At 38.3% G+C, this 25,235-nt stretch overlaps 1 protein-coding gene across 4 annotated transcripts in view; it reads left to right on the top strand.

Moving 5' to 3' along the window:
• LOC131676708 (dynein beta chain, ciliary-like) overlaps positions 1–25,235 on the top strand; it is a 62,269-nt gene that overhangs the window by 25,949 nt on the left and 11,085 nt on the right. The window contains exons 10-13 of one of the 4 annotated variants that reach the window (XM_058955963.1): positions 1,096–1,125; positions 1,403–2,785; positions 2,842–3,108; positions 3,280–3,315. In XM_058955963.1, coding sequence (XP_058811946.1) covers positions 1,096–1,125; positions 1,403–2,785; positions 2,842–3,108; positions 3,280–3,315 — 1,716 coding nt within the window. The remainder of the gene's footprint in view (positions 1–1,095; positions 1,126–1,402; positions 2,786–2,841; positions 3,109–3,279; positions 3,316–25,235) is intronic. The other 3 variants (XM_058955964.1, XM_058955965.1, XM_058955966.1) reach the window with 3 other exon arrangements.

The raw sequence follows: 25,235 nt of genomic DNA, 5'->3' as shown, positions 1-25,235 counted from the left end.
GGAAACTTGAGTTGTTTAGAGGCTGATCGAATACTGGCGTCATCTTGAACAGATGCAATTGCGTTATTTATGTCTTCTTCACTTTGTTTTGGGTGTATTTCGCACAAAATTACGCATCATTTTTATGTCAAAATAATTCAAATTTACATTATAGTAGTGACCTATAGTATCCCCAAACGGCTGACCTGTCATGCCCCCAAGCGTATGTTTCATGTGCCTGTGCCTATTATCTATTTGACCCCATTCTACTCTACTAACAAATTTCAAAGGATGTTTAACTAGGGATGTCGAAATAAGTATTACATTTAATTTAAAATTTTCAGTTGCTTCTAGTTACCAAAATTTGATCACTCCGCGGCTCCAGAGGATGTGACTTGCTGAACTTTATATTCGTTAATAAACGATGATGAAAAACTTATGATTTGGCAAGGAATTTGCAACTGCGGAGAGAAAATCCGTTTTAGTTATAAACAAAACTATGAATTCTCACATTTACAAGGAATGATGCTTTTAAAAACGTGTTCTTACTTTCATCAGTCTTCACAAGGAATCTGTGAAATTATAGCTAAATTTAGCCAGAGTTTTTGGAACTCTTTTTCTGAAATTCTTTAAAATTTTCAGCAAAAAATATGAAGACATAAAAATTCTGTAATTAAACACATTCAGTGGGCACTCGAGTTGATCTAAAAATCCACAACAACCGCTCTGATTGTGTTCGAAGTCTACAATCTCAGCACGTCTTTTTTCGCCTGTCACCAAAAAATAGCCCTTTTCCGGTTTCTATTCCTATCCATCCCTTGTAATACTATTTGGAATTTAATTATACACAACAAACAGAGATCCAACTAGATGGGACATCCCCCCAGTGGAATACAGACCAGTTCATCGTCATTCAAAAGGGGTGGGCAAAAATTTGCCTTCCCGAGACTGCATACAAAGTTTCTCGTCGTGTAAACATGTTTGTACAGAAGCGTTTTCTCATCATCATCTCTTTTTCTCTTTTTATCTTCCCACCCCACACACACACACCACAAACAAATACCACATGCTGCCTGGCCGTCACACACGCTTCTCGCTTTTCACGCTGCAATTAAGCTGTTGAAAACTTACGGAAGGGAAATGTTGGTTTGTGTGCTTTTTTTTCTCTCTACCCCTGTAGTTATGTAATTTGAAACTCCATTACACGTTTAATAGCCAACAGAGCCTCCGACCCTTTCCCCAAGAGCGGGCCAGTTTTGTGGCCTTTGGTTTCCACCTTTTTCCGGAAACTTTTCCCAAACCCTCCACCCCTCACTCCCAGTTTTATTGTCTGCACTCCGGATTTTCCGGATTAATATTACAATTTATACAACTTGCCTAACGGATTTACAACTTGTCCCGGCTAACCTCCCCCCCCCCCCAGGTCCGGTTTCGCATGGACGACTCGACGACCCTGGCCGATCTGTTGGAGCTGAACTTGCACAACTACGAGGAAGAGGTGAAAACGATTGTGGACAAATCGGTCAAGGAGATGGGCATGGAGAAGGTGCTGCGCGATTTGGAGGTTGCCTGGAAGGATCTGGTCTTCGATTACGATTCGCACGAACGAACCGGGCTGAAGTTGCTTAAAGTTTCCGAGGAGATTATCGAAATGCTAGAGGAGAACCAGGTGCAGCTGCAGAATCTGATGTCGTCAAAGTTTATTGCGTTCTTCCTGACGGAGGTTTCCAAATGGCAGCTGGCCCTGTCGAACGCGGATCAGGTGATAACGGCCTGGTTCGAGGTTCAGCGCAAGTGGATGTATTTGGAGAGCATCTTTATTGGGTCGGAGGACATCCGGAATCAGCTGCCGGAAGATTCCAAACGGTTCGATGGCATTGACAGGGAGTTCAAACGGTTGCTGGAAGAGATTGTGGCCAATCCGAATATTGTGAAAGCTACCAACAGGGAGGGACTGTCTGATAAGTTGGAAAAGTTGCTGTCGGAGTTGGTGATGTGCGAGAAGGCTTTGAACGATTATCTGGAGACGAAACGTTTGGCATATCCTCGGTTCTACTTTGTATCGTCTGCCGATTTGTTGGACATTCTGTCCAACGGCAATCAACCGGAACTGGTAGCGAAGCATCTGACGAAGCTATACGATTCCATCGCGAAGCTGGTGTTTTCCAAACTCTCCAAGAAAGTGGCCGTTGGAATGATTTCGAAAGAGAACGACGAATATGTGGCGTTTAAAAGCAACTGCGACTGCAGTGGGAAGGTGGAAATCTGGTTGAACCGCGTGACGGATTCGATGCGCATGACGTTGCATCAGTCGTTTGAACAGGCCGTGATAGCCTACGAGGAGAAGCCACGTGATCAGTGGATCTTCGATTGGCCAGCTCAACCGGCACTCTGTGCAACACAGATCTGGTGGACTACGGAGGTGAACGTTGCCTTCGCCCGGTTGGAGGAAGGTTACGAAAATGCTCTGAAGGACTACCAGAAGAAGCAGATTGTCCAGTTGAGTGCGCTTATTGTGCTACTGTGCGGTGAGCTTAGTCAGGGTGATCGTCAGAAGATTATGACCATCTGTACGATTGATGTCCACTCGCGGGATGTCGTCGCGAAGATGATCTTCCAGAAGGTGGAAACTGGTCAGGCCTTTCAGTGGCAGAGTCAGCTGCGGCATCGCTGGGACGATCAGCTGCGAGACTGTTTTGCGAATATTTGCGATGCTCAGTTCCGGTATGACTATGAATATCTAGGGAATACGCCCAGGTTGGTGATCACTCCGTTGACCGATCGGTGCTACATTACTTTAACACAGGTTTGTATTAGCATTATTTGTTTGTTTAGACTATTGATTGAGTTTTATCTTTGTAGTCGCTTCATTTGATTATGGGAGGTGCCCCTGCTGGTCCGGCCGGAACGGGTAAAACCGAAACAACGAAAGATCTGGGGAGAGCCTTGGGGATAATGGTGTACGTATTCAACTGTTCGGAACAAATGGACTACAAATCGTGTGGCAACATCTACAAGGGGCTGTCGCAAACCGGTGCCTGGGGCTGTTTTGACGAGTTTAACCGGATCTCGGTGGAAGTGCTGTCGGTGGTGGCCGTCCAGGTGAAGACGATCCAGGATGCAATCAAGGTAATTTTTTCGTTGATTCACCCACAAACAACCCACAGCTAGTAGATGCGGAGCTAGTCCGTGATCTGAAACGTGACGAGTGTCCTGACACCCGTTTGTGTGATGATGATAGTTTATTCTCCACTCTGTATTTCATCCGTTCGGTGTGAATTTTCGGTTTGTTTGCTACAGGGTGAACAAAAATATGCAACCCTTAGTGATATCAAGGTAAAAAAAAATATTTCAACTGTAGAGACAGAAAAAGAAGGCATCAAACATGGTATAATCACGTATGTTTAGTGTCTTGGTTGGAGTTGGTGTAAGATGCATGTTTGATGTTAGCACCATTCAGCTACTCTGTGTCACTGCAGCCACGGCAATCATCTTAGCTGGAAGGCATTGCAATATTCATCCGCTATGAGCCACTTTATGCACGCTTGCATGCCGTGCATTCGTAATGAGGTGACACCAACACTTTGCACGGGTTGTTTTTCGGGACATGGGATATAATTTATTTTTTTTCTTCACCAGAATGAGGTGAACAAAGAATCATTTTCCAACGATAAAATTTTTTGTTTGAGGTGATTAAAATTTTAACAGCTGGTCCAATTTCGTTCCATCAACCTTTTTCGTTCGTTAGAGAGTTCAAACAGCAAATGATACAAAAAATGTTATTTCACCCCGATAAGAACCAATCACTTCGTCGAAACGACATTGGTTTCGGAAGCGAGGAAGCGGGACCAATCGAGCTCTATACGAATGTGACTTCACATTCAACTCTAGCAAGTCACAATGGAACCGATCAAATATTACGATATCCGGACTCTGTCTCGCTGTCTATCTAGCACACTCCCACGTACACACTCACACATACAGAAACAGACAGACGACGGGCGACGGATGGTTTGACACCGTTCCCGAATGGGAAAAGGATGGAAATCACAACGCGAGATCACATCACATCATGGTAGCGTCACAAAAGGTAGCTCTTTTTTTTTTGCTGTCATGTACATACATACAGGCGGTCAGATTCACCTTGCCGAATAGGCTCAGTCAGCCGGATGGGAGTGGTTCATTCAAATCACGTTTTCGATTGCATGTGCCTACCTACACGTTCTAATCGGGCAATATCGGTGATTGTAATTGTCAGTGATCAAATATTGCTGATTGGTTTCAAGCAAATTAGCATCACCACTTTGTGTTTCTCTCCCCTGTTGACAATTTGGTTTAATGCATAACGGAATGTAGACTAGTTTTTGTTACTGTAAATTTTTTTTGCGATCTGAATTCGAACAAAGATTGATACTCAAGGAAGCAATTTAGACCCTTTAATCTTTACAATGCATTTGACGAATATGGCGCCACTTTGTACCATGATTGGCAACACTCTTTTAGAATGGAATGAAGCTCTATTAGCGTCAAGATTCTACCTAATTAAGCAACTTTGCATATTGGTTGGAACATTCTTTTCGCGAACGTCATTCGAGTGACGATACCTTAGGGTAGGTGACTTTCGGGGTACCTTTCCGTTGGTGACGTGCCTGGTAAAGGTTGTGACTGAAGTGATGTGAGTGAGGTAATTTAAAATAACAGCCTTATTCTGTGCGGCGTATGATGTCACTTTCCTAAGGCGCCAGATTGATGACAAAGGAAAATCATATCTTTCCCGAGTCGACTCACGTAATCGGGTGAGGAAAGTTACGTACGGGTTAGAATGATGTGAGATTTGTAGTCACACGTATGAGTGTTTTGGGCGCAGTATGATTATTGGGATATATTATGTTATATTCAATATTCATTATAGTACATTCCATAACATGACATGACATGACGTGACGTGACATGACGTGACGTGACATGACGTCACGTGACGTGACATGACATGACGTGACGTGACATGACGTGACGACGTGACATGACGTGACGTGACGTGACATGACATGATTTATTTATTTATTTAATTCAACGGACCTCTTATGGTCTGATTGAACTTAACCCTCGAGCACTCGCGCTGTTGTACTTTGTACAACACTGAGATTTTTCGTTATCATTTAGTTGCAAAGACATTTATCAATGCCAAACCACTATGTATTCCTCAGAAATCATGTTTTAGACAACAATTACGTTATTACTTAGTACGCAATAACCGCATTTATTAAAAACTAGTGGAAAAATTTTGTTCGGAATGATCCGGAGTTTTTTTTAATTCGTTTATTTGACACGGCTCATAGCGGTAGCTTAACGGAGCCGTGGATCTTTTATACGTTTACAATATATGTAAAAATAAAAATACAAACAAGAATTAATTAATTGGATCTCGTGCGCGCAACTTTTTATTGCGAGCGGAGACCTTTTTTCGCGAGGTCTGTTGGCAAACAGCGTCAGGGGGTCATTTAATTCTCTCTTGTTTTTCACGTCCCGGTCGAAGCTGGCTTGGTGTCCGGGATCAGATGTTCTCCCTTGCTTCTTGCACTTATTGTTGATCAGTGTAAATCCGTCGTCATTGTTACTGCATTCGTTGCCGATGTTGCTTACAGTTGCTTTTGGGGTGCTGGATGATTCTTTTGCGGTTGTCATTATGGTCTGAACAGCTGCCACAAATTTGGCCACCGTTTGTGGTTCAGGCATTGGTATTGAAAACTTTGTTTTAGGTTGGTTTGCCGTAGATGAGTTGGCAATCGGTTGAGATTCATTTTCCTCTGCATCTTCCGCGCAAGGTTGTCCATGATGAGCTGTCTGATTACAATACTTGCACGTAGGAGTTTGCCCCTCATGGGTGCATAGCGTAGTTTGCATAATTGTAGTTCCGTGAGTATTGAGTTTTATTGCCAAGTAGGAGGGTATAGGCTAGACTGCCCAGAAAAATTATGAACTTTTGAAAACTCAATCGGCCCATCCCTGATTCGATTAATAGTACCACCAGGAGTACTTGCACCAAATTTGAAGCAAATCGGACAAGTCTAGCTACCGGACCAACGTGCCTGAAGTTTGTATGGGATTTTTCTACACTTTACATGGAGAAAACCCACTAACTCGCCTTTTTGCCGCTAGGTGGCACTGTATGTATCGTATTATCACTGTAAGTGAAAATAAGAAAGATAATTTAATTGTCTACAACTTTGTCGAAGACTGCTAGTCAATCCGGCTTTACTAAAAGAAGTTATTAAACTTTTAACGAAGTGATGTCTGAGTCAGTTTTCCATGGGGCCTAGCAGTGTATGGTTGTGTATCAGTACTCGATTCCCACGAACTGAACAATTTTGTGAAATAACCGTTAGATTTAGCTCAATAGTATGTCCAGCAGAGTTGTAATAAATAATACGAGTCATGTTTTGGTTAGAAAATTTTAGTTCCAATTGTGACCGAATAGAGGGCGCAAGCACTAACTTTTCATAGAAGAGAGATAGAATATCGAAATGTTCGGAAGAATTATTGAAAAATACCTGCTCTACAACTTTGTAGAAGACACCTAATATCTAACTCTTTCCGTTGAAAAGCTAGTGTTGGCGCCCTCTATGTGGTACAATGTGGAACTAAAATTTTGTAACCAAAACATGGCTCGTATTATTTACTACAACTCTTCTGAACATACTATTGAGCTAATTCTAACGGTTATTTCACAAAAATGTTTAGTTCGTGGGAATCGAGTACTGATACACAACCATGCACTGCTAGGCCCCATGGAAAACTGACTCAGACATCACTTCGTTAAAAGTTTAATAACTTCTTTTAGCAAAGCCGGATTGACTAGCAGTCTTCGACAAAATTGTAGACAATTAAATTATCTTTCTTATTTTCACTTACAGTGATAATACGATGTATACAGTGCCACCTAGTGGCAAAAAGGCGAGTTAGTGAATTTTCTCCATGTAAATTGTGGAAAAATCCCATACAAACTTCAGGCACGTTGGTCCGGTAGCTAGACTTGTCCGATTCGCTTCAAATTTGGAACAAGTACTCCTGGTGGGACTAGGAATCGACTCAGGGGTGGGTCGATAGGGGTCATTTTTTTCCTGTCACTCTAGTATAGGCCTTTCAACCCGCATCTTCACTACAAAAACGCCGTTAGGAGTACCCGGGAAGAAGTTTCTCCAAGTACCAGGTGTAACGGATTCTACTTCTCCGTATTGCGACATGCATTTTGCAATTGACTCAGGAGGGGTACGAGGTGATAGGTCATATAACCTTACATCTATATAATCATTCTCAATGTATACGGGAATCTTAATTTCAACGTTGTCACTTTCAACCACGTGTTTTAAGTTGTTCTTCAAAACGAAACGCTCGGCTTGTGCTAACGTGTTGAATGATATTAGCACTACATTGCGAAGATGATGATACTGAAGGTACAAGACTTCCGCAAGCCTAAGTTGCATTTTTACCTTCAGAAAGTATTCCACTTCACTAACACTCGCTCGTTTTAAACAAAATTTAAAGTCAACGACCGCTGCGTTGGGTCGGAGTAGAGCTTTTTCGTCAACTTTACTCATGATGGCAAGAATAATCCCATATTTCCTTTGTTCTCGAGACAATGCACACTAGATCGAGAGGCGTGTTGTTCACTTGGCTCGATTGTACGTCTGACTGCGGCAGAAGTAGAAAGTAGACTGTGATCTGGAGTTTGAAACTACTTTAAATTTGAAACTAGTTTAAAATGTCTTAGCACGGAAAATAACCAAATGGCGCGACTTCCAATACAGATTAAAAATCGAATCGCTTTCGAACAATAGGCCAATATGTTATTAAGTTTCTATTGCGGCAAAGCTCTGCTGTATCAAATTTATAGGTTTTTTCGGCAAATTAAAGGCAAAGAGAAACGAAAGATATGAAAATTGAAAGGTGTATGGATTTTCTAGTGAGAATCAGTTGTAAACTTACAGAAAACCTTCCATCATGTCGATATACGTATGTCTGGCACTAGTTCTCCATTCCAAGTTTCGTTTCGGCAGACAGGTTTTATTAATGTACAGGGCTATTGCATGGGGCTAGTGTTACGAGGCTACTGACTACTAAGAATCCTTCCTGGCGGAGGCTCGAACAGACGACGGATGGCTTATAAGACCAACGCCTTTCCCTTTGAACCGCCTGACCAAGGTTAATAGCAAAAAGTCATACGACTTGGAATACTGTACCGAAGGCATGACGTGACGTGAGTTAACTTCCCTAAGCCTGTTTTCAACATCGCATTACGAGTTATATTAGCATAGAACGATTAAATAGGATTTCTTGACAAATACACGCCTGATTACATAACTGAGAAATGACATAAGGAGGCAGGCATAGCATAGTTTGTAAATCGATTGCCTTGTACGCACCTCACCCGAAAATGAGGCGAATGACCCTAGGGTTAAAACCTCTATAATAAAAAAATAGTCCAAATCAAGCTTTCGACGTGTGTAAAAAATATCGCTGTCGTTTTGAAAAGCCGACACAATAAAATGGTCGATCAGCTGACGTTCAGCAATCGCAATACGCGCCTTGCTTGCGTGCAAATTTAGGTAGAATAGTGATTCACGCGTGCGGTGCTAATTTGCAACGTATATTTATTTAAATATTTACACAGATTTGGTAGAAACAATTGTGCTGGCTTATATGTCGGTTCATCCAGTTTTAATTATTTCTAAACATGAAAAAGTGACATCATTCGTTCAATGTTCTATCTAGCTCCGTATTGGCCAAATTTTCTTGTACTGAGTAACTTGTGTCTTTAACTACTGAAAATTCGACAGTGGGAAGTATTATTGTTTCCACAGACTGATTGGTGATTACTGCGTTGCATATGACTCTGCGAGTAGGAAATCAGAAAAAACACTTTCCATGTTAGTTCATTATCGTATCGATTGATTGATTAGTAAAACAAGAAACGATCAGAACAAGTGCACGATATTGCAAGTAATTATTGCTAAACCTCTTAGTACCTTAATACCTCTTACCGACCTATTCAGCTGATATTCGCTTGTCCAGTCTTTTATCAGCAAAACATTATAAATTCACAGTCCATAAGCAAACCGCTCGTAGACATGGCGACAATTGAATTGCTTGCGGAATCGTCGTGCGGTTCGTAAGCACGTTTGTTTCCATATGGACAATATCCTGCCTGAAGATTGGGAACGGAAAGAATCACACAAAAATGTTATATCCAATAAGATTCGTTTTACAAAGAGTCTAGTTTAGTCTAGTCTACGCATACACAGCCAATAAATGTAGAGATCCTGGAAAATTGTAGACGTTCGTCCACAATTTTTCTTGTCATTATCAATGTTTGTGGCACATATTGAATATGACACAAGCATTAAAGCGGCCAGGCCAACTATGCAGCGTACAAAATAAATAAAATTCAAAATTATACGACAATCAAATTCAATGAACAATTTAATCAACGGATTATTTTGAACCTTGAATAAGGAAGAAACGTGGACAACCGTACACAACCGTTTCAATTTGATGGGGGTTTGATAAATCGTTGGGAGTGACTTTGCTAAGAGGATTAATGTCACTCTTTTGGTCCTAGGCTCCTGAGATGGGACAGAAGTATTTAGCCCTGCCCTGGCTAATGAGCAAGGGTTATAGCGCCCTTACTCGCTCTTTGAAACAATAGAGAAAATTGGCGAAAGCGGTTAATTAGTAGTAATATAAACAAAAAAACGTTTAAAAATACAAACTAACAGACAACTCATCTTCGACAAAAATCCATACAGGACTTCTATGTCCTAATAGGCAGTGCAGAATCATGAAAACAGAAACCTTCCGCGTTCGTTGAGCATTGACGAAAAACACAAATTACTGTACCGTTTATTTCACAATAGGTCAAAGCGATACTAAAAATCGCCTGAGAAGTCATTGCTGGCTCAAAACAACAATAGTGATTCCTCAAACAAACACGAAAGATAAAAATTATTAATTATTTACAGCTACTTAATGTAAGTAGAAACCTGAATTTAATTTTGGGCATTAATGGATAACCAATATATCTATAAGTACCATACGTTTGTATTTTCTAATACATTTAAGATAGTCAATCAACAGCTCTCATAATGCTGGAACTCTAAACTTCAAGCAATGCAAACAAAACTGTGCAAAGAGGTGTCAAATTCTCCCGGGTATTGATTGGTATGTAAGGTCAACGCAAATGCTTAGTCATTAAAAGAACACTCTATGGTTATTACACCGTTTATCCGTCCAATCAGAATCGTTTAGTTTCAAAGACAGGTATTATTTCCTTCGGTTTTGCAACCTTGAATTATTGGTCCCATGTCCGTCTCTTACCTTGTATCGCAATCTCATACTTTCTCTTACCACGTCCAAATTAACTCCGACCAATTATCAGGAGTGTAATTGCAGTCAACAGGACTGCAAATACCTGGTCTTCCACGCATAGTCCGCAGTGCACTAGCTGATCTAGTTTGACCTTATTTCGATTACTCCTTTGCACGTTTTCATCAAGCCTGTCACTATTGACTACCGGACACCTCTGACTTCCAGAAAGCCTCAACAATTGCGTCCAGCAACACTAATCTGAGTTCATATAGCAACTAGATTAGAAATTAGTCATTTATCACTTTTTATTTTATTTATTTGAATATTCCGAACACAAATTTGACGCGTATAAAATTTGCACGACTTTTCTCGGCCATCATCTACTTCGATCCATCTAAGAATCGTTTTACAAAGAGTATATCAAAATTCATTCACTCAATACACATTTAGGTCAAATGTGGAATCAGCGAGAATTTAAATATGATCGGCGCCGCTGCACACAAATGGCAATCGGCGCGCTGACCATTTTTTCCTGAAATCGGCGACGTTTAAAAATCATCGACAGCGGCGGCGTGGCGCGACGGCGCACACCTCTTACGATAACTGGGTGGTGGATAGTGCAGGGATGGCGACAATCCAAATGATGGGTGGTCTTCCTGTACAAGAGGTGGTGGATATCATACACGAAGACTTCGTGATCGCCAGGATCTACGACGTATTCGTCTGTAGCTGTTATACTGTCCATCGTATGGTGGTAGTACAATCAGATGCTGGTTGTTATAGGAGGAGACTTTAACGCTTGGACCGTGGAGTAGAATAGCAGGCTAACCAAAAGACTGGCTCAATTTTCGACTTTTAGCTCCACCAGGCTCCACGGATTCCTTTAATGGCCCTTAGTAATTGTGCAAATTTTGGTACCGATCGGTTGTGTCTACGGACCCTCCAAAAATTTCAAAGTTTATATGGAAATTTGTATGGAAAATCAGTTAAAATTTAAAATAAACTCTTAAAACATCACCTCATCAATCAATTCATGAAAACACTATATATTTCTAAAGGTATTCTTCTACTGAACACATTTGTGGAACATTGTAAGTTTGTGAAAATTCGCTGAGAATAGTTATTAACTAAGGAATTAACATGACTTCAAAACAAGTGGATTTAATTATTAATCATAGCAACCCTGTTTGAATAGCTCTATCGTTATACAAGTGTAACCTAGACTTGCTACCCACCGCTCGCGTATGGCAGATGCAGCTGTTCAAACAGGGTTGCTATGATTAATAATTAAATCCACTTGTTTTGAAGTCATGCTAATTCTTTAGTTAATAACTTTTCTCAGCGAATTTTCATGAACTTTTAATGTTCCACTAGTGTATTCAGTAGAAGATTACCTTTAGAAATATATAGTGTTCTGATTAATTGATTGATATAGTGATTTTTTAAGAATTTATTTTCAATTTTAACTGATTTTCCATACAAATTTCCATATAAACTTTGAAATTTTTGGAGGGTCCGTAGACACAACCGATCGCTACCGAAACTTGCACAATTACTAAGGGCCATTAAAGGAACTGGTAGAGCCTGGTGGAGCTAAAACTCAAAAATTGAACCAGTCTACTAACCAACACAAGAGGTTACAGCTCGTTGGATAACCTGACGAAGCCGGATGTAAGGCTATGTTACACATTCCGTAAAAACAGTCGAGAATCCATCATCGACATAACATTCTGCAGTCCGTCGCTGAAGGATAACATGAATTGGCGAGTTAATTAGTGGTACACCTATAGCGATTACCAAACGATCCGCTGCACAGTGACTCAAAACAGCGTTTTGAGGTACTTAAGGGGTTATGCACATCATTTACAAAAACATATAATGTTATTAGAGAATAGAACGTATGGGAGTATTTTACATTAAACTCGAAAAATATTTGCGATGCTATTTTTTCGAACAGCGCTGTACCTTCGAACATCATACATGCGAAAAATCGGAAACAAAAAAGTTAAAAGTAAAAATAGCAAATGAAAGAGTTCGTCATAGAAAACATCTCATAACTCAATTCCTGTGAGTGACAGAGGCAACATGTCTTCTGCAAAATTTATAAAAATACTCTCCTCTACAACTTTGTCGAAGACAGCCAAGCGCTATCTCTTTCGGTTCAAAAGTTGAATTTTCTGTAGCCTACAATGATCAATTTAAATAAATAATAATATTGCCAAAAGATGGTGCTTTTTACAAACAGAAACATTTTAGAATATGGAAATCGCTATTATGGCTATTTTTGACTCCAATGATTTAAGTACCTCGAAACGCTGTTTTGGGTCACTGTGCACTGCAGCATTGGTCGGCGGTATTCTAATGTAACGTAGAGAGCGAGGACTGGTGAGAGGAAGTGGAAAATTAAGGACTTCAACAAGGACAGTTTTGTAGAAGCACGTCGGTGCTAACAGCCTCACTTCATTCCGAATGCCGATGAGCTGTCGGAAACAGAAGCCCGGGCGTTTGATGTAACAATGCTGAGTAAAATGGAAGCTAGGAACAGCAGGCGTTCGGTGTATTGGTGTAACGAAAAGCTCAGCATCTTTCGGGCTGCCTGCCTTAAAGTCAAAAGACGCGTTCAGTGAGCCAGATCCAACGACGCCAGTTAAAATGTGCGCTCACAAACTTAGGATTATGTTGGAAGGTCTTTTTCCGAAGCATGGTCGCCTTCACCGTGCAGTCGGTGGAAATGTTGGTGACGATCGAGTCTCCAACGACAAGCTTCTAATAGTGCCAAAAGCACCTAAAGCAAAAAAACTCCCGGACTGGACGTTATTTCCAACGTGGCACTGAAAACCGCGATCCTAGCATTTCCGGACATGTTCAAGATAGTTCTAAAGAAATACTTGGACGAAAACTATAGATGAAAGATCCAGAAGCTGGTGTTGCTACCAAAACCAGGAAAGTCACCAGGAGATCCAGCATCTTATCGGTCTATATGTCTGCTGGATACTCCTGGTAAACTTCTGGAAACTACGTTGAAAGTAAGAACGGACTATCGCAGAGGCAGTCCGGGTTTCGAAAATAGATCTCGACGGTGGAGACCATTCGCACAGCCATTGCGAGCGCGGAGAAAGTACTGAAGCAAAAGAGAATTAATCGCTACTGTGCCGCGGTTACGATCGACGTGAAGAACCCCTTCAATAGCGCCACGGTAGCGCCAGCTTGGTGACGACTGGAAACCCTGCACAGAATGCGGGTTCCGGACTATAGTTTGCCGTGACATAACTTTTTGTCGGTTCCGACAGCATGAAGTAACAAGTACGGACATGCCGCAGACTCAGGTGATTCGCATTTCTAATGCCAAAAGATCCTGACTTCAGCGGTAGCAGACAAAGGGTTAAGTCACCGGTAAACTCTAAGCTTGCTCATATGACCCTTTCCACGCTTTTCTAAACTTTCTTCCTTGAACTCCTTGCTCTCCCTTGAGTACTATGGCTCTTAGTATTGAAAATTTTTCTTCACTTTCCAGTCCCTTGCCAATTGAATGGCGTTAAAAACATAAAAAAAATCTGTGTAACGTTCTGACAATTTATTTTCGTGACTCGAAAGGGAAAGAGGTTAGGGAGAACATCCGATCGCTAACATCAAGGCAGTAACCCCGATAATGATCCGGACATGTACGAGGACAGAGATATGAATGACCCCCATGGCACAGTTGGTGTGGATGCAAATATTTCCCCAACGCGAAAACGGATCTCCGTGCGCAATGGCGAGTCATGTGTACGGGATCAGATAGACTGTTAGTATTGATCGTTTATTTTTTTTTACATTATGTAAATATACAGGGTGTTTGGTTCATGGTTAAGAATCTCTCGGAGGGTGATAGACTGCCACATTTGGAGAAAAAAATTGTTCTACACATACCATCAAATCTCAACCGTTACAGAGTTATTGAACTTTTAGTGTAAAAAACTTATATGCCTTAAAATACCTCTAACTTTAAAAGTATACTTTGTATTTTAAATGTTTTAGTTCCATTCGAAAGGTGAGAAGTGAGTGATGCCCTCACTTGTTTCAGCTAATGAGTTTAAGTAGCCTTTTTAAAGTAATTTATTGAAAATTAAACAATTTCAAACGATTTTTCGTTCATTTATTGAAAATCCTAATAGTTAACCTTATCATTTTAATAATTCAGATTGTTAGTCTTGATGAGCTGCTTAATTTGTTCATTGACATGATACACTTACCTTTTCTTATTTTCATGATTTTGGGTTATTCAACTTGGATATTTTTATCTCATTTTCACTAGTACCAGCTCTAATTGAAAAATTACGGCACTTATTGTACTTTTTTTCTTTTTATTTGAAAGCCAGGAAAATTTTACAGTGAAAAATGTATTAATAACTTTCAGTTAAGTGAATTTAGTATTCTTTTAAAAGTAAATTAGTTTAAAGTTAGTGCTATTATTAGCATTTTCGTTAATTTTCTTAAAATAGTAAATAATAAACATCACTATTATTATCATGGAAATAATGCATCTCAGCAAGTTCTACAGTTCTTTCTTTGACTCCATTCAATTATCTCTTTTGGTTTCGACGCAAAATCGTTTTTATCACATCGTTTCATATGCAAAAATAACGATTTCGAACCCACTACATTTGTGGTGAGCTCATGCTGTGTTAACTATTAAATAGCAGCAAAATGGAAAGAGATATCGACAAAGTGTCTAATAAAAAGTTATAGAGAACATTAAGGGGCATCAAATGAACAATAGTGACGATAAATTTTGTTGATTAATAAATAGAATAATTAAAAAACTCTCCAAAAAACAAAAATTTTGAGTTATTTGGTTAGTAAAAAATCATTTAGTAAACTTAACTAAAAGATATTTGTACATACACTGATAGGACATTTTCTCAGCTTTCCAATGAAATCTTGTAAATAACGATATAAAGCATATTTTTTAGATTAGAGTCTTTAAAATACTTGCAAGTCGGGTACAGGAAAAGTATAGTAATGAAATTACAAAGAAATGAGAAGAGATAGAAATATGACGTTCAAGAACAAATTATGAATCGTCCTAAAACCCAACTTTTGGATAATGGATATTACTATAATCATACTTCATTATTTCGAGAAAATTAGCAAAAACCGCCTCAAAAACACTAACTTTTAACTACTTTACAGCTAAAGGTAATTAAAACTAATTACTTAAAAGATATGAGAACACCATTCAATAGAAAATTTTCTCACCTTTCGAATGGAACTGAAACATTTAAAATACAAAGTATACTTTTAAAGTTATAGGTATTTTAAGACAAATAAGTTTTTTACACAAAAAGTTCAATAACTCTGTAACGGTTGAGATTTGATGGTATGTGTAGAATAATTTTTTTCTCCAAATATGGCAGTCTATCACCCCCCGAGAGATTCTTAACCATGAACCAAACACCCTGTATAAGACCCACGACTCCGCGAAGCAAACGCCTTGAGCCGTACCCAGGGCAGGAAATATTCGAACCGAACCTATGTTCGAATACTTTCAAAGCGCGAAGCTTTGCGTTACTGGTTCGTATTCACAAGCTTCGCATCACAATCGCTTACCATCGTAATTGCGAACATTTGGGCGATACTTTTGCATGCTCTTCGGCGAGGACAAATGAAGCTTCTTGTTCATTTCATTGATGTTCGGAAAGATATGTAAAAGCTTTTGCGTAGTTTTCGACGAACACGAGCTAAGCTCTTGGTTCGTGTGATCGATATTTTTGAAACAGTTACACGGAGCTTCGAAGCGATGTTCGCGAACACAGAAAAAAGATTACCTCGAAGTATTTCATAATCGCGAACATCGAAGGATTATATCAATTTAGCATCGCGAGGGCCATCGCTAACATGTTCGCCGGACGATATTAGTTTTCTTTATTCAAATACCTACCTACTAGTTATGCAATAAAAAGTATATTCTAGACAGAGGCCTTGTATTAATGGTGGAATAGGTGAAAAATAATTGTGACAATGTGTAGCTTATGGATGCTGGGGTTAACTGAAAAGTGACGTAACAAGTTTATTTAAAATACCCTACTGATATATTACCAGTAGGGATAAAATCAAGATTTAGTGACAGGGCGGGGATAAATTTTCAAATGAAATAAATTAGGGCTAGAAAATGAAGTAAAACACAATGTACACAACGTATTGAGTGGCTCGCTTATCTTAGTCATGTTCCTATGTCAGTTTCTTGAGGATCCAGTTAGGGGAACTGGGGGGAAGCCCGACACCCTGGGTAAGCCCGACACCCCACGACTTTTCCCTGATATCAAATTTTAAATCATACAATAATGACAGGATATTATTAGTACGATTATTTTTGGCATTTCGATACTTATCGATGCCATATGGGTTCATAAACGTCAACAAAATAAACAAAACAAACGAAAGCAAAGTTGGTGCGCTTTTGGATGTTATTTTTAGTTGATACATTTTAAGGTTTTAATAATACAAAAGCTTTGAAAATGACCACACATTTTTTTTGTCACACATTCTATTCTACTCTCCATATCGTTATTTGTATGTATTGAAGATAAGTTTAAGTATTTCAATACTGTTAATTGAGCATTTAACAAAAATGGGCGCTGTTGGGGTAAGACCGACAGTTTTTGGGTGGGGTAAGACCGACACGGTGTTTAGATAATTGGGTTCATTTTTGATTCGATACAAACGACTGGGTATATTTGTTGTGTTCAATTATACTATAATTACGTCATGTTAATAATTGAAATACACGGAAACTATGTTGTTTGCATTCATTTATCAGTATTGTCTCAAGCCGACCAAAACAATTAAAAATTAATTGAACGTGATTCATAATAATATTACAAAAAGATACGAAAAGTGTAATCTAATATGAGATTTTGAAATGATATTGATGAAAAAATTTCATTGACCGTCGGATTGTTGATCAACAGTGTTCCGAAAAATCACAACACGGATAGCTTACTACGAAGCGTGCGTCACTTCTAAGTGAATGAGTCCTAGTAACAGCGTATATAATCTGCTTGCAGAACAGCTCTTCCTCGTTAGAATGGCTATAGAAGTGGCAATAAAGCTCGAAAGAATTACTTGAGAAAACCCGTACCATAATATAAACCATGCGTTAAACATTATTTATTCATAACACCACGCATTCGAATGCTCTTCCTCTTGCTACGCGATGAAACTACAGAAAGTATGCGTTTGCATCACACATACTCATATACACATAATTGCACTTTATCACACATACACAATACATTTTTAATGGAAAAATTTGGACAAAAAGAAAGTTCAAAAGGGGGTCGCTCTTGCCCCTTTGGGGTGTCGGTCTTACCCGCAGCGTTTTTAAAATGACTTTTTTCTCCATTTTTTGGCAACCAATAATTTTTAATGAATTCAATTTTTTGAAATGCTGAAAAAATTATATTTTGTTAAGAATCACCTAAACAAGGATTATGCACAGAATATAAAATTTTAGGAACTTTGTGGAATTTTAGAAAAATTATTGCGCTTAAGGTGTCGGACTTGCCCCGCGTTCCCCTATGTCAGTTTCTTGAGGATAAAGATATCGATATCCATTCAAAGGAAAAAATCGATTATCAGTTAAATAAATAACGTCATGATGTGTATGATGAATCCTAGAAATAAATAGGGAATGTCAATAAACTCGACCATTCCCGATTCATATTTGGCAGTTCTGGTCGTTTTGTAAATCTTGTTTTCGACTAACAGTAAAACCATTTTGATTCAGAAGTATGTTTTAGAAGGGCGCATGTTTTTTCGTGCACTTATTTAAAAAAAACGCTTTGAATCCATCTACCAGTGTGATGAGACATTTTTATAACTGTTTTCGAATATTATATCGGTTGAGAACTTTTAGAACATGATATTTCGAGAAATTTTGAAAGTGAAATTAAATCAGTTGTAAAGTTATAGAAAATAGCCTTTTAAAATGAACGGACAATCGAATTATTACTAATATTTTATGAATACATTATCTAACTTCTTCATTCAATGCAATATGTATGCAAAAAGTTAAAAACTGGATTTCCCTTGAGAACTGGGCCAAAAAATCGAAAAAAATGTGTTGGCGATCCGAGAACTAGAACAGAAATTGTAACCCTTGGACCTCTGAAGTGCATGCGTACAAAATGCTATAGTCTAATGTTTGTTTTCCTTTATTTCAGTTAATAAATTTCAGTTGAGCAATTCTGTCGCAAACTGCATTGTGGAGCGAGGGTCATAACTTCCTAAATTTATGTGTTCCTATTAATTTAGTACACTCTCTTTAACATAAGCTACTCTAACGAATGAACGAATGGGAGTAGGTTCGATAAATTTTGAAAGAAGCCGTTAAATCAACCACTTAAGGGATTACACCACCGCAAAATTAAAAAAAAATCGAAATTGATCTTGATTGATTTTATTATTCCATATCAACATTTGAATAGGGCTAATAAGATTTGTGAACAAACTTTTGTTTTGCTGATTTCTCTTAATTTGTTATCATTTCAACACAGAAAACATTTGAAATCGATTCTACCAAGGGCAAAGATGTTGATTCATGTGTATTTTTCATAAAATTCAACTCTGTAGCGGAAAAATGAGCGAAATAAGTTTGTTTACAAAAGTCTCATTAGCCCTTTTGAAGAATTACTATTGTATTGATCTTAAATATGGGAATGCGACAAAAAGCGAATAATAATGGAAAGACAGTATTCGAAAAAGTTCGAGTTTAGAACGACTTTCATTCTACTTGGAGTTATTTATTTCGCTTCTCATTTTCCGAGATTTCCCTTACATAAAGCATTTCGGCTATAACCGATTCAAAAAAAAATACAGGGGGCCCTAAAGATTTCTTTCTTTTATTTTTTATTAGTAAAAGTCAAATAAGGGAAGATTACATCATGGAGAAGATAAACCAAATTTTGTCCTTTTCAGAATTGTTTTTGGATTTCCAACAAAAAAAAATCACTAGAACATTGTTTGTAAGTTCTTTGCGTTTCTCCATCAGTAATTAGTTAACAAATACAATACAAACAAGTTGAAATATCCTTCTCATTATTTATCACAAAACACATGTACAGGAGTCAGGAAATAAATTTCATAAAAGTGGAACATGTAATAAGTTTGACACTTCATTTATTAAGTGAACAGATTCTGTCGAAAATGTTTGAAAATAAATATTTGGTCTCTTGTGATTAGGTAATCAACCAATAAACTTATAAAACAATATTATAAAAATCATTTGGAAGCTTTCCTCTTGGTTTGGTACAGATGCCAAGAAATTATAATTCAATTAATGACAATAATAATGGATTCAAGTATGTAGGTATTTGTTAATAAATTCATTTGGTAAAATTAAAAATAACGTTTAACACACAAATCATCGCATATTATTGAGTGAATATGACTAGCCGATTTAGGAATGTTGCGCAAGAACGTTAGAAACCGCAACAAGTGGAAAACAAAGGCCAACGGACTACGCCTAACTACCCCTCAGTGGATGCAAATAACTGAAGTTCGCCGTCTAACTGAACTCGGACGTCAGCAGTGAGATTCCATCCGAAAATTGTTCTTTTTAGGAAGAATTTGTTTTAGATAGGGAGATTATTAAGAGAGGGGTAATGGTTTTAGCGTTAAAAACACTATTTGCGATTTTTTTAGAAATTTGGGCGAAGCGAATTGATCAAAACTTTTGTACATTATAATGTATCATTTCATCCAAACGAGTCATTTCACCAAAAAACATTTTTTCACGCTGAAACCCTTACCCCCTTAAACATACTTTATACATCTTCACCTAAACTCCTTGGCAGGGGAAATATACTCCGATTGAAGAAGAAAAGACGAGTTTGCAATCAAAGTAGCTAGTAAACATAATTGTATTCCGAAAAAAAGAATTTGAATTTCACTACCACTACGCTCATTCAAACTCGTGGCTCATAAATTGGTAAGGTATACGACGCACCTAATCCCTAAATCCTAAATTATAATCTTAAAATAATCCATTTTATTTATACTCAAAATAAGATTTACAGTTTATGATTTTAAGACAGATAGTCACGTAGCGAACATGTTCGCGGTGGCCTCATGATGCTGATGCTTGAAGCGATATAAAACTTCGATGTTCGCGATTCTCAAATAAACGAGGCATTCGCTTTATATGTGTTCACCGAATATCGCTTCGAAACTCTGTGGAAATGTTCCAAAAACGCAAAAACCACGAGCCAAGAGCTTACCTCGTGTTCGACGATGTGTGCTTCTAAGGTTAATGTGAACTTTTTCGAACATTGTAAAGAGCGAACTAGATGTGAAGCTCGCTTCGTCCGAGCAGAGATAAGTTTTACCCCTAAATGTTCGCAGCGATTGTGTCAAACTCATCGATTGCATGTGGTATGCTTGAGAAGGTGCTTCGTGAAGCTTCGAACAGCAATCAATTCATTTTTCGAAATTTTCCTGCCCTGGCCGTACCAAATGAACGAATTAAAAAAGAAGGGTTGATAAATGTAGTAATATCACTAAAATGAGGGTTTTGAGGTTTTATAAAATCTCGAAAAACGTAGCCGTTGTGCACTTTTCTGTTTTCTCGTGAATATTCTATCGTTTGTTTATAGCAAATCACTACCTTTGCCCAAGTAACTAGAAACACTAAATTTGTTATAAATTAGCACCAATATTGCATAAAACTCTCATTAATGGTAGCCATATCCATGTATGTGTAAAGTGAAGTACAGTAAAGACCCGTTTTTATCAGCCCCTTGGTGAATTTTAGGCTGATAAAATCGGGACACTTATTTTTCTTTCTTTTTAAGAAACCGAAGCTCTTAAAATATTCTTCTTTAGTCCCTAGATGAGGCTGTATAACCTTTCTTGATTATTTACCTTAAACTTCCCTTAAGAGGGTCTGACAGCGCAAAATTTTCCATGTGAAGCTGATAAAATCGGGTCAAAAAGCTGATTAAATCGGGGGCAGCTAAAATCGGAAGCTGATAAAACCGGGTGCTGATAAAATCGGATCTTCACTGTATTTGTCGTTCGTCATGTCATAAATAACACTTTTCTTCAATTTGTTGTCCAATATATTTGTTATCTAATAAACATCAAACGGTCCAGTTGTGCCGAATCGTATCTGCCATGTGCAGATTGAGCTTCAAGTAGAATGAGCGGAACCGTTCTGAACTATCAGCTAAGTTCGTGATTTGTGTGCTATCCGTAATGTTGACTCATGTTAGTTTAATACAAACGGAATAGTGGTGCCATATAACGATACGAAAGCGAACAATGACCCCTATCCTTTTGCTGGATTAACTGTCAGTCATACTAACTGCTCATACCGAAACCATTATCAAGCGCACCTACCTGTTCACAATTTCATGAAAAAGCAATTAAAAACTATTCTACGGTTTGAAAATATGTAGTCCCGTTTAGACATTTTGTAATGTATGCCTAGAAATACTTTCTTTCTTTAATTAACCTTTATTTACTTTGCTTCATTTTTATTTACGCGACTTTAAATTAAATTCATTCGTCACGTCTCTTTAATTAACAAATTTTTCCCCCCTGAAATCAATTTCGTGAATATTTTGAAGCCAATTTTCCAAATTTTAGGAACAAACTAATTTTGCTTACTAACCTGCTAATTAACTATTTTCCGACGAACTGCTTACATCCTTCAGTGAAGATAATGTTGTAAACAGAAACTACCATCTGGAAACACTGCTCACTTGCAACAATATATGAGAAATAACACATTGATATTCAAGAAAAAACTAGGAGTGGGTAATGTCCGGGACGTAACCGCGGTGTTGACGTAGGACTAAACTTGGGCATATCATATGACATTCATGGATAATTTGAGCCAATGCACTTTTTGAATGAATGTTTACTGGAAATTTCATGTCGAATGAGATTGCCACATTCACTGATTTTCTAGGACTTGCAAAAACCTTCGGGTTTGTAGATTAATTTGATAAACATTTGCTTATATGAATCACTGGTAAATGTATACAAGAATTGACAGGCGCAAACTCAATTCAAGTTATTAAATGGAACTTTCTAATTCAATTCTTTCTCCATTATGTTTTCATCCTAAAAAGAATGGTTTGTAGATAACTATGTTTGGTGATACCAGACGAGAATCCTTGCTAACGATTCGAACCTTGCCCGAATTCGCATCTGCTGCGTACATACACGAACATTCCCCTTTCGCAGCTCACATCGAATGAGCATTGTATATCGGAATGCGATCTCTTTTATAAACTTCTTAGTGCAGATTGTAGTACATCCCTTTGTGCGACAAATGAAAATATTTTCATCATTCGTTTTGGCGTGGCATTCGCTTAGCAGCAGGGTTGTCACATTCACTAATGTTCTAGAAAGATTTGCATTGTAGATTAATTCGATAAACATTGGTTTATATGTATCATTGATAAAGTACAGCAGACTTGACAGGCGCAAACTCAATCCAAGTTATTAAAAGGAGCTTTCTAAATAAATTCTTTCTCCATTATATTTTCATCCTAATAAGAACGGTTTGCAGATAACTATTTTTTGTGATACCAGACGAGTACATACACCAGATGCGTACATACATGAACATTCCCCTTTCGCAGCTCACATCGAATGAGCATTGTATGTCGGAATGCGATCTCTTTTATAAACTTCTTAGTGCAGATGGTAGTCCATCCCTTTGTGCGACAAATGAAAATATTTTCATCATTCGTTTTGGCGTGGCATTCGCTTAGTAGCAGGGTTGCCACATTCACTAATGTTCTAGAAAGATTTGCATTGTAGATTAATTCGATAAACATTGGTTTATATGTGTCATTGATAAAGTACAGCAGACTTGACAGGCGCAAACTCAATCCAAGTTATTAAAAGGAGCTTTCTAAATAAATTCTTTCTCCATTATATTTTCATCCTAATAAGAACGGTTTGCAGATAACTATTTTTTGTGATACCAGACGAGTACATACACCAGATGCGTACATACATGAACATTCCCCTTTCGCAGCTCACATCGAATGAGCATTGTATGTCGGAATGCGATCTCTTTTATAAACTTCTTAGTGCAGATGGTAGTCCATCCCTTTGTGCGACAAATGAAAATATCTTCATCATTCGTTTTGGCGTGGCATTCGCTTAGTAGCAGGGTTTCCACATTCACTAATGTTCTAGAAAGATTTGCAAAAACCACCATTCAAAGCACGGCTAATTAATGCTTTTACAAAATCATTTCTATCAAAATTTACGGTAAAATCTACGGAATCTACTACACAATTGTTTTAATTATTTCCCAACAAATCGCGCAAAAATCTGTTCCGTACAGCACAGCGCAAATAATTGACGTTGGAAAACAAATCGGCAACTTCAGCTGCCAAACACTTAGAAACGATCGAAGCATTTTTCCGTTAATATCACTTTTCTGACTCAAATTGTTGTAGGTATTTTATTGCTTCCGTCCAATTGGTCAGTTTATTGGTTTTATTGCACATTTTTCGGATATTATTATAGAAAATAACTAACCCGATAAGAGGGAAGTTATTTTCCAAAGCACGAAATGGAAATTTCAATTGTAATTCTTCTGAGAACGATTTTGTGGTCCTAATAAGGACCGTTTGTTGTGAATATTATTTCGCCGTTTCCCGCTCGGCATGATGATTATTCGCTTGGCATGGATAGCGCACAGATTGGTATTTTCCAACAAACAACCAGGCAGGCCTCGCTGGCTTCTTAAAGGGCCATTACGGCTGAGCTCCGGAAGAGTAGGTTTTGAAATTCTGTGCAATCTCACGGACCAGGCACTGGATGAGCAGCTTGCGAATTAGTAACTCTGTCCACTTCTGAGAGCAATGAATTTCACGCAGGGCGACGACTGTTCTTGGTTGGAAGCGATAAGGCAGTAGCTATGATTTGGTTGGTGGTCAAAATGCAGCTTCTCGTTGAGCAGCACACGTACGTGTGTTCTGCTCTGTGGCTTACACACGTCTGGCTTTAAGAAAAACTGTGACACCCATATTTATAGGTTTTAGCATTAATGTTGATTCGCATTAAAAGTAGTTTTTGAACTTTTTAAACAAGTTTTACATAGCAAACAAGGTATCAATAGCAAGCGTTGAACGTTTTCCTTTCGATTTATGAAACAAAATTAGTAATTCCTTTAGTAGGAGAAAAGTTATTAGAGTTCAAAGTGTACGTAACGCATCCGTTTTGAAAATTTTGAAATGACACCCAGTATAGTAAAGAAAGACGTAAGTCCTACGTCAAAATGAAATGAACTTTCAATAATCACACAATTTCATAACACTGACATCAATAAAAACGGAAACAACGGCCCAAATATCAACCTATATCACCCGAATTGCCATCCCAGAAATAACACGTTTGCCATTTCCCTATAGAATAATGATGCATTTGGCATAACACAATTTCTTCATTGCTTTTGGCCGACGCTTGCTTGTATCTAATCGCAAACCAGACTTCACTTCACTGCCTCAGACAGGCAAACACTCCTTCAAAATGTTCTCCAGATAACACTAATTTCCATCAACTTTGCTTCACCTTGAGACAAGCTCATTTTCTTCATTGTTCAGGCCGAAAATTTCGGAAATGAAATAAACTTTTTCGCTGCCTGATCACATCACCTCGGCTGGTGTAGCACATAACCTTCCAACACCCGGAACAGAGGGAACATTTCCCTGCTGATCCACTAGCACGGTAAATAATTGAGGCTTTTCTTTTTTCACTATTTCGACATTATTCGCCGCGAAACGACCGGACACTAGAAAATTCGAAGAGAACCGCGGAAAACGAACGCGACGAAAACCATGTGCAAACTGACTGAAACTTATGAACACGATCGAACGTGATTA

This window comes from Topomyia yanbarensis, chromosome 1 (assembly GCF_030247195.1).
Source record: "Topomyia yanbarensis strain Yona2022 chromosome 1, ASM3024719v1, whole genome shotgun sequence".
Classification (NCBI taxonomy): domain Eukaryota; kingdom Metazoa; phylum Arthropoda; class Insecta; order Diptera; family Culicidae; genus Topomyia; species Topomyia yanbarensis.
The sequence above is the reverse complement of the archived record's forward strand: the minus strand, read 5'-3'. Positions and strand labels throughout refer to the sequence as shown.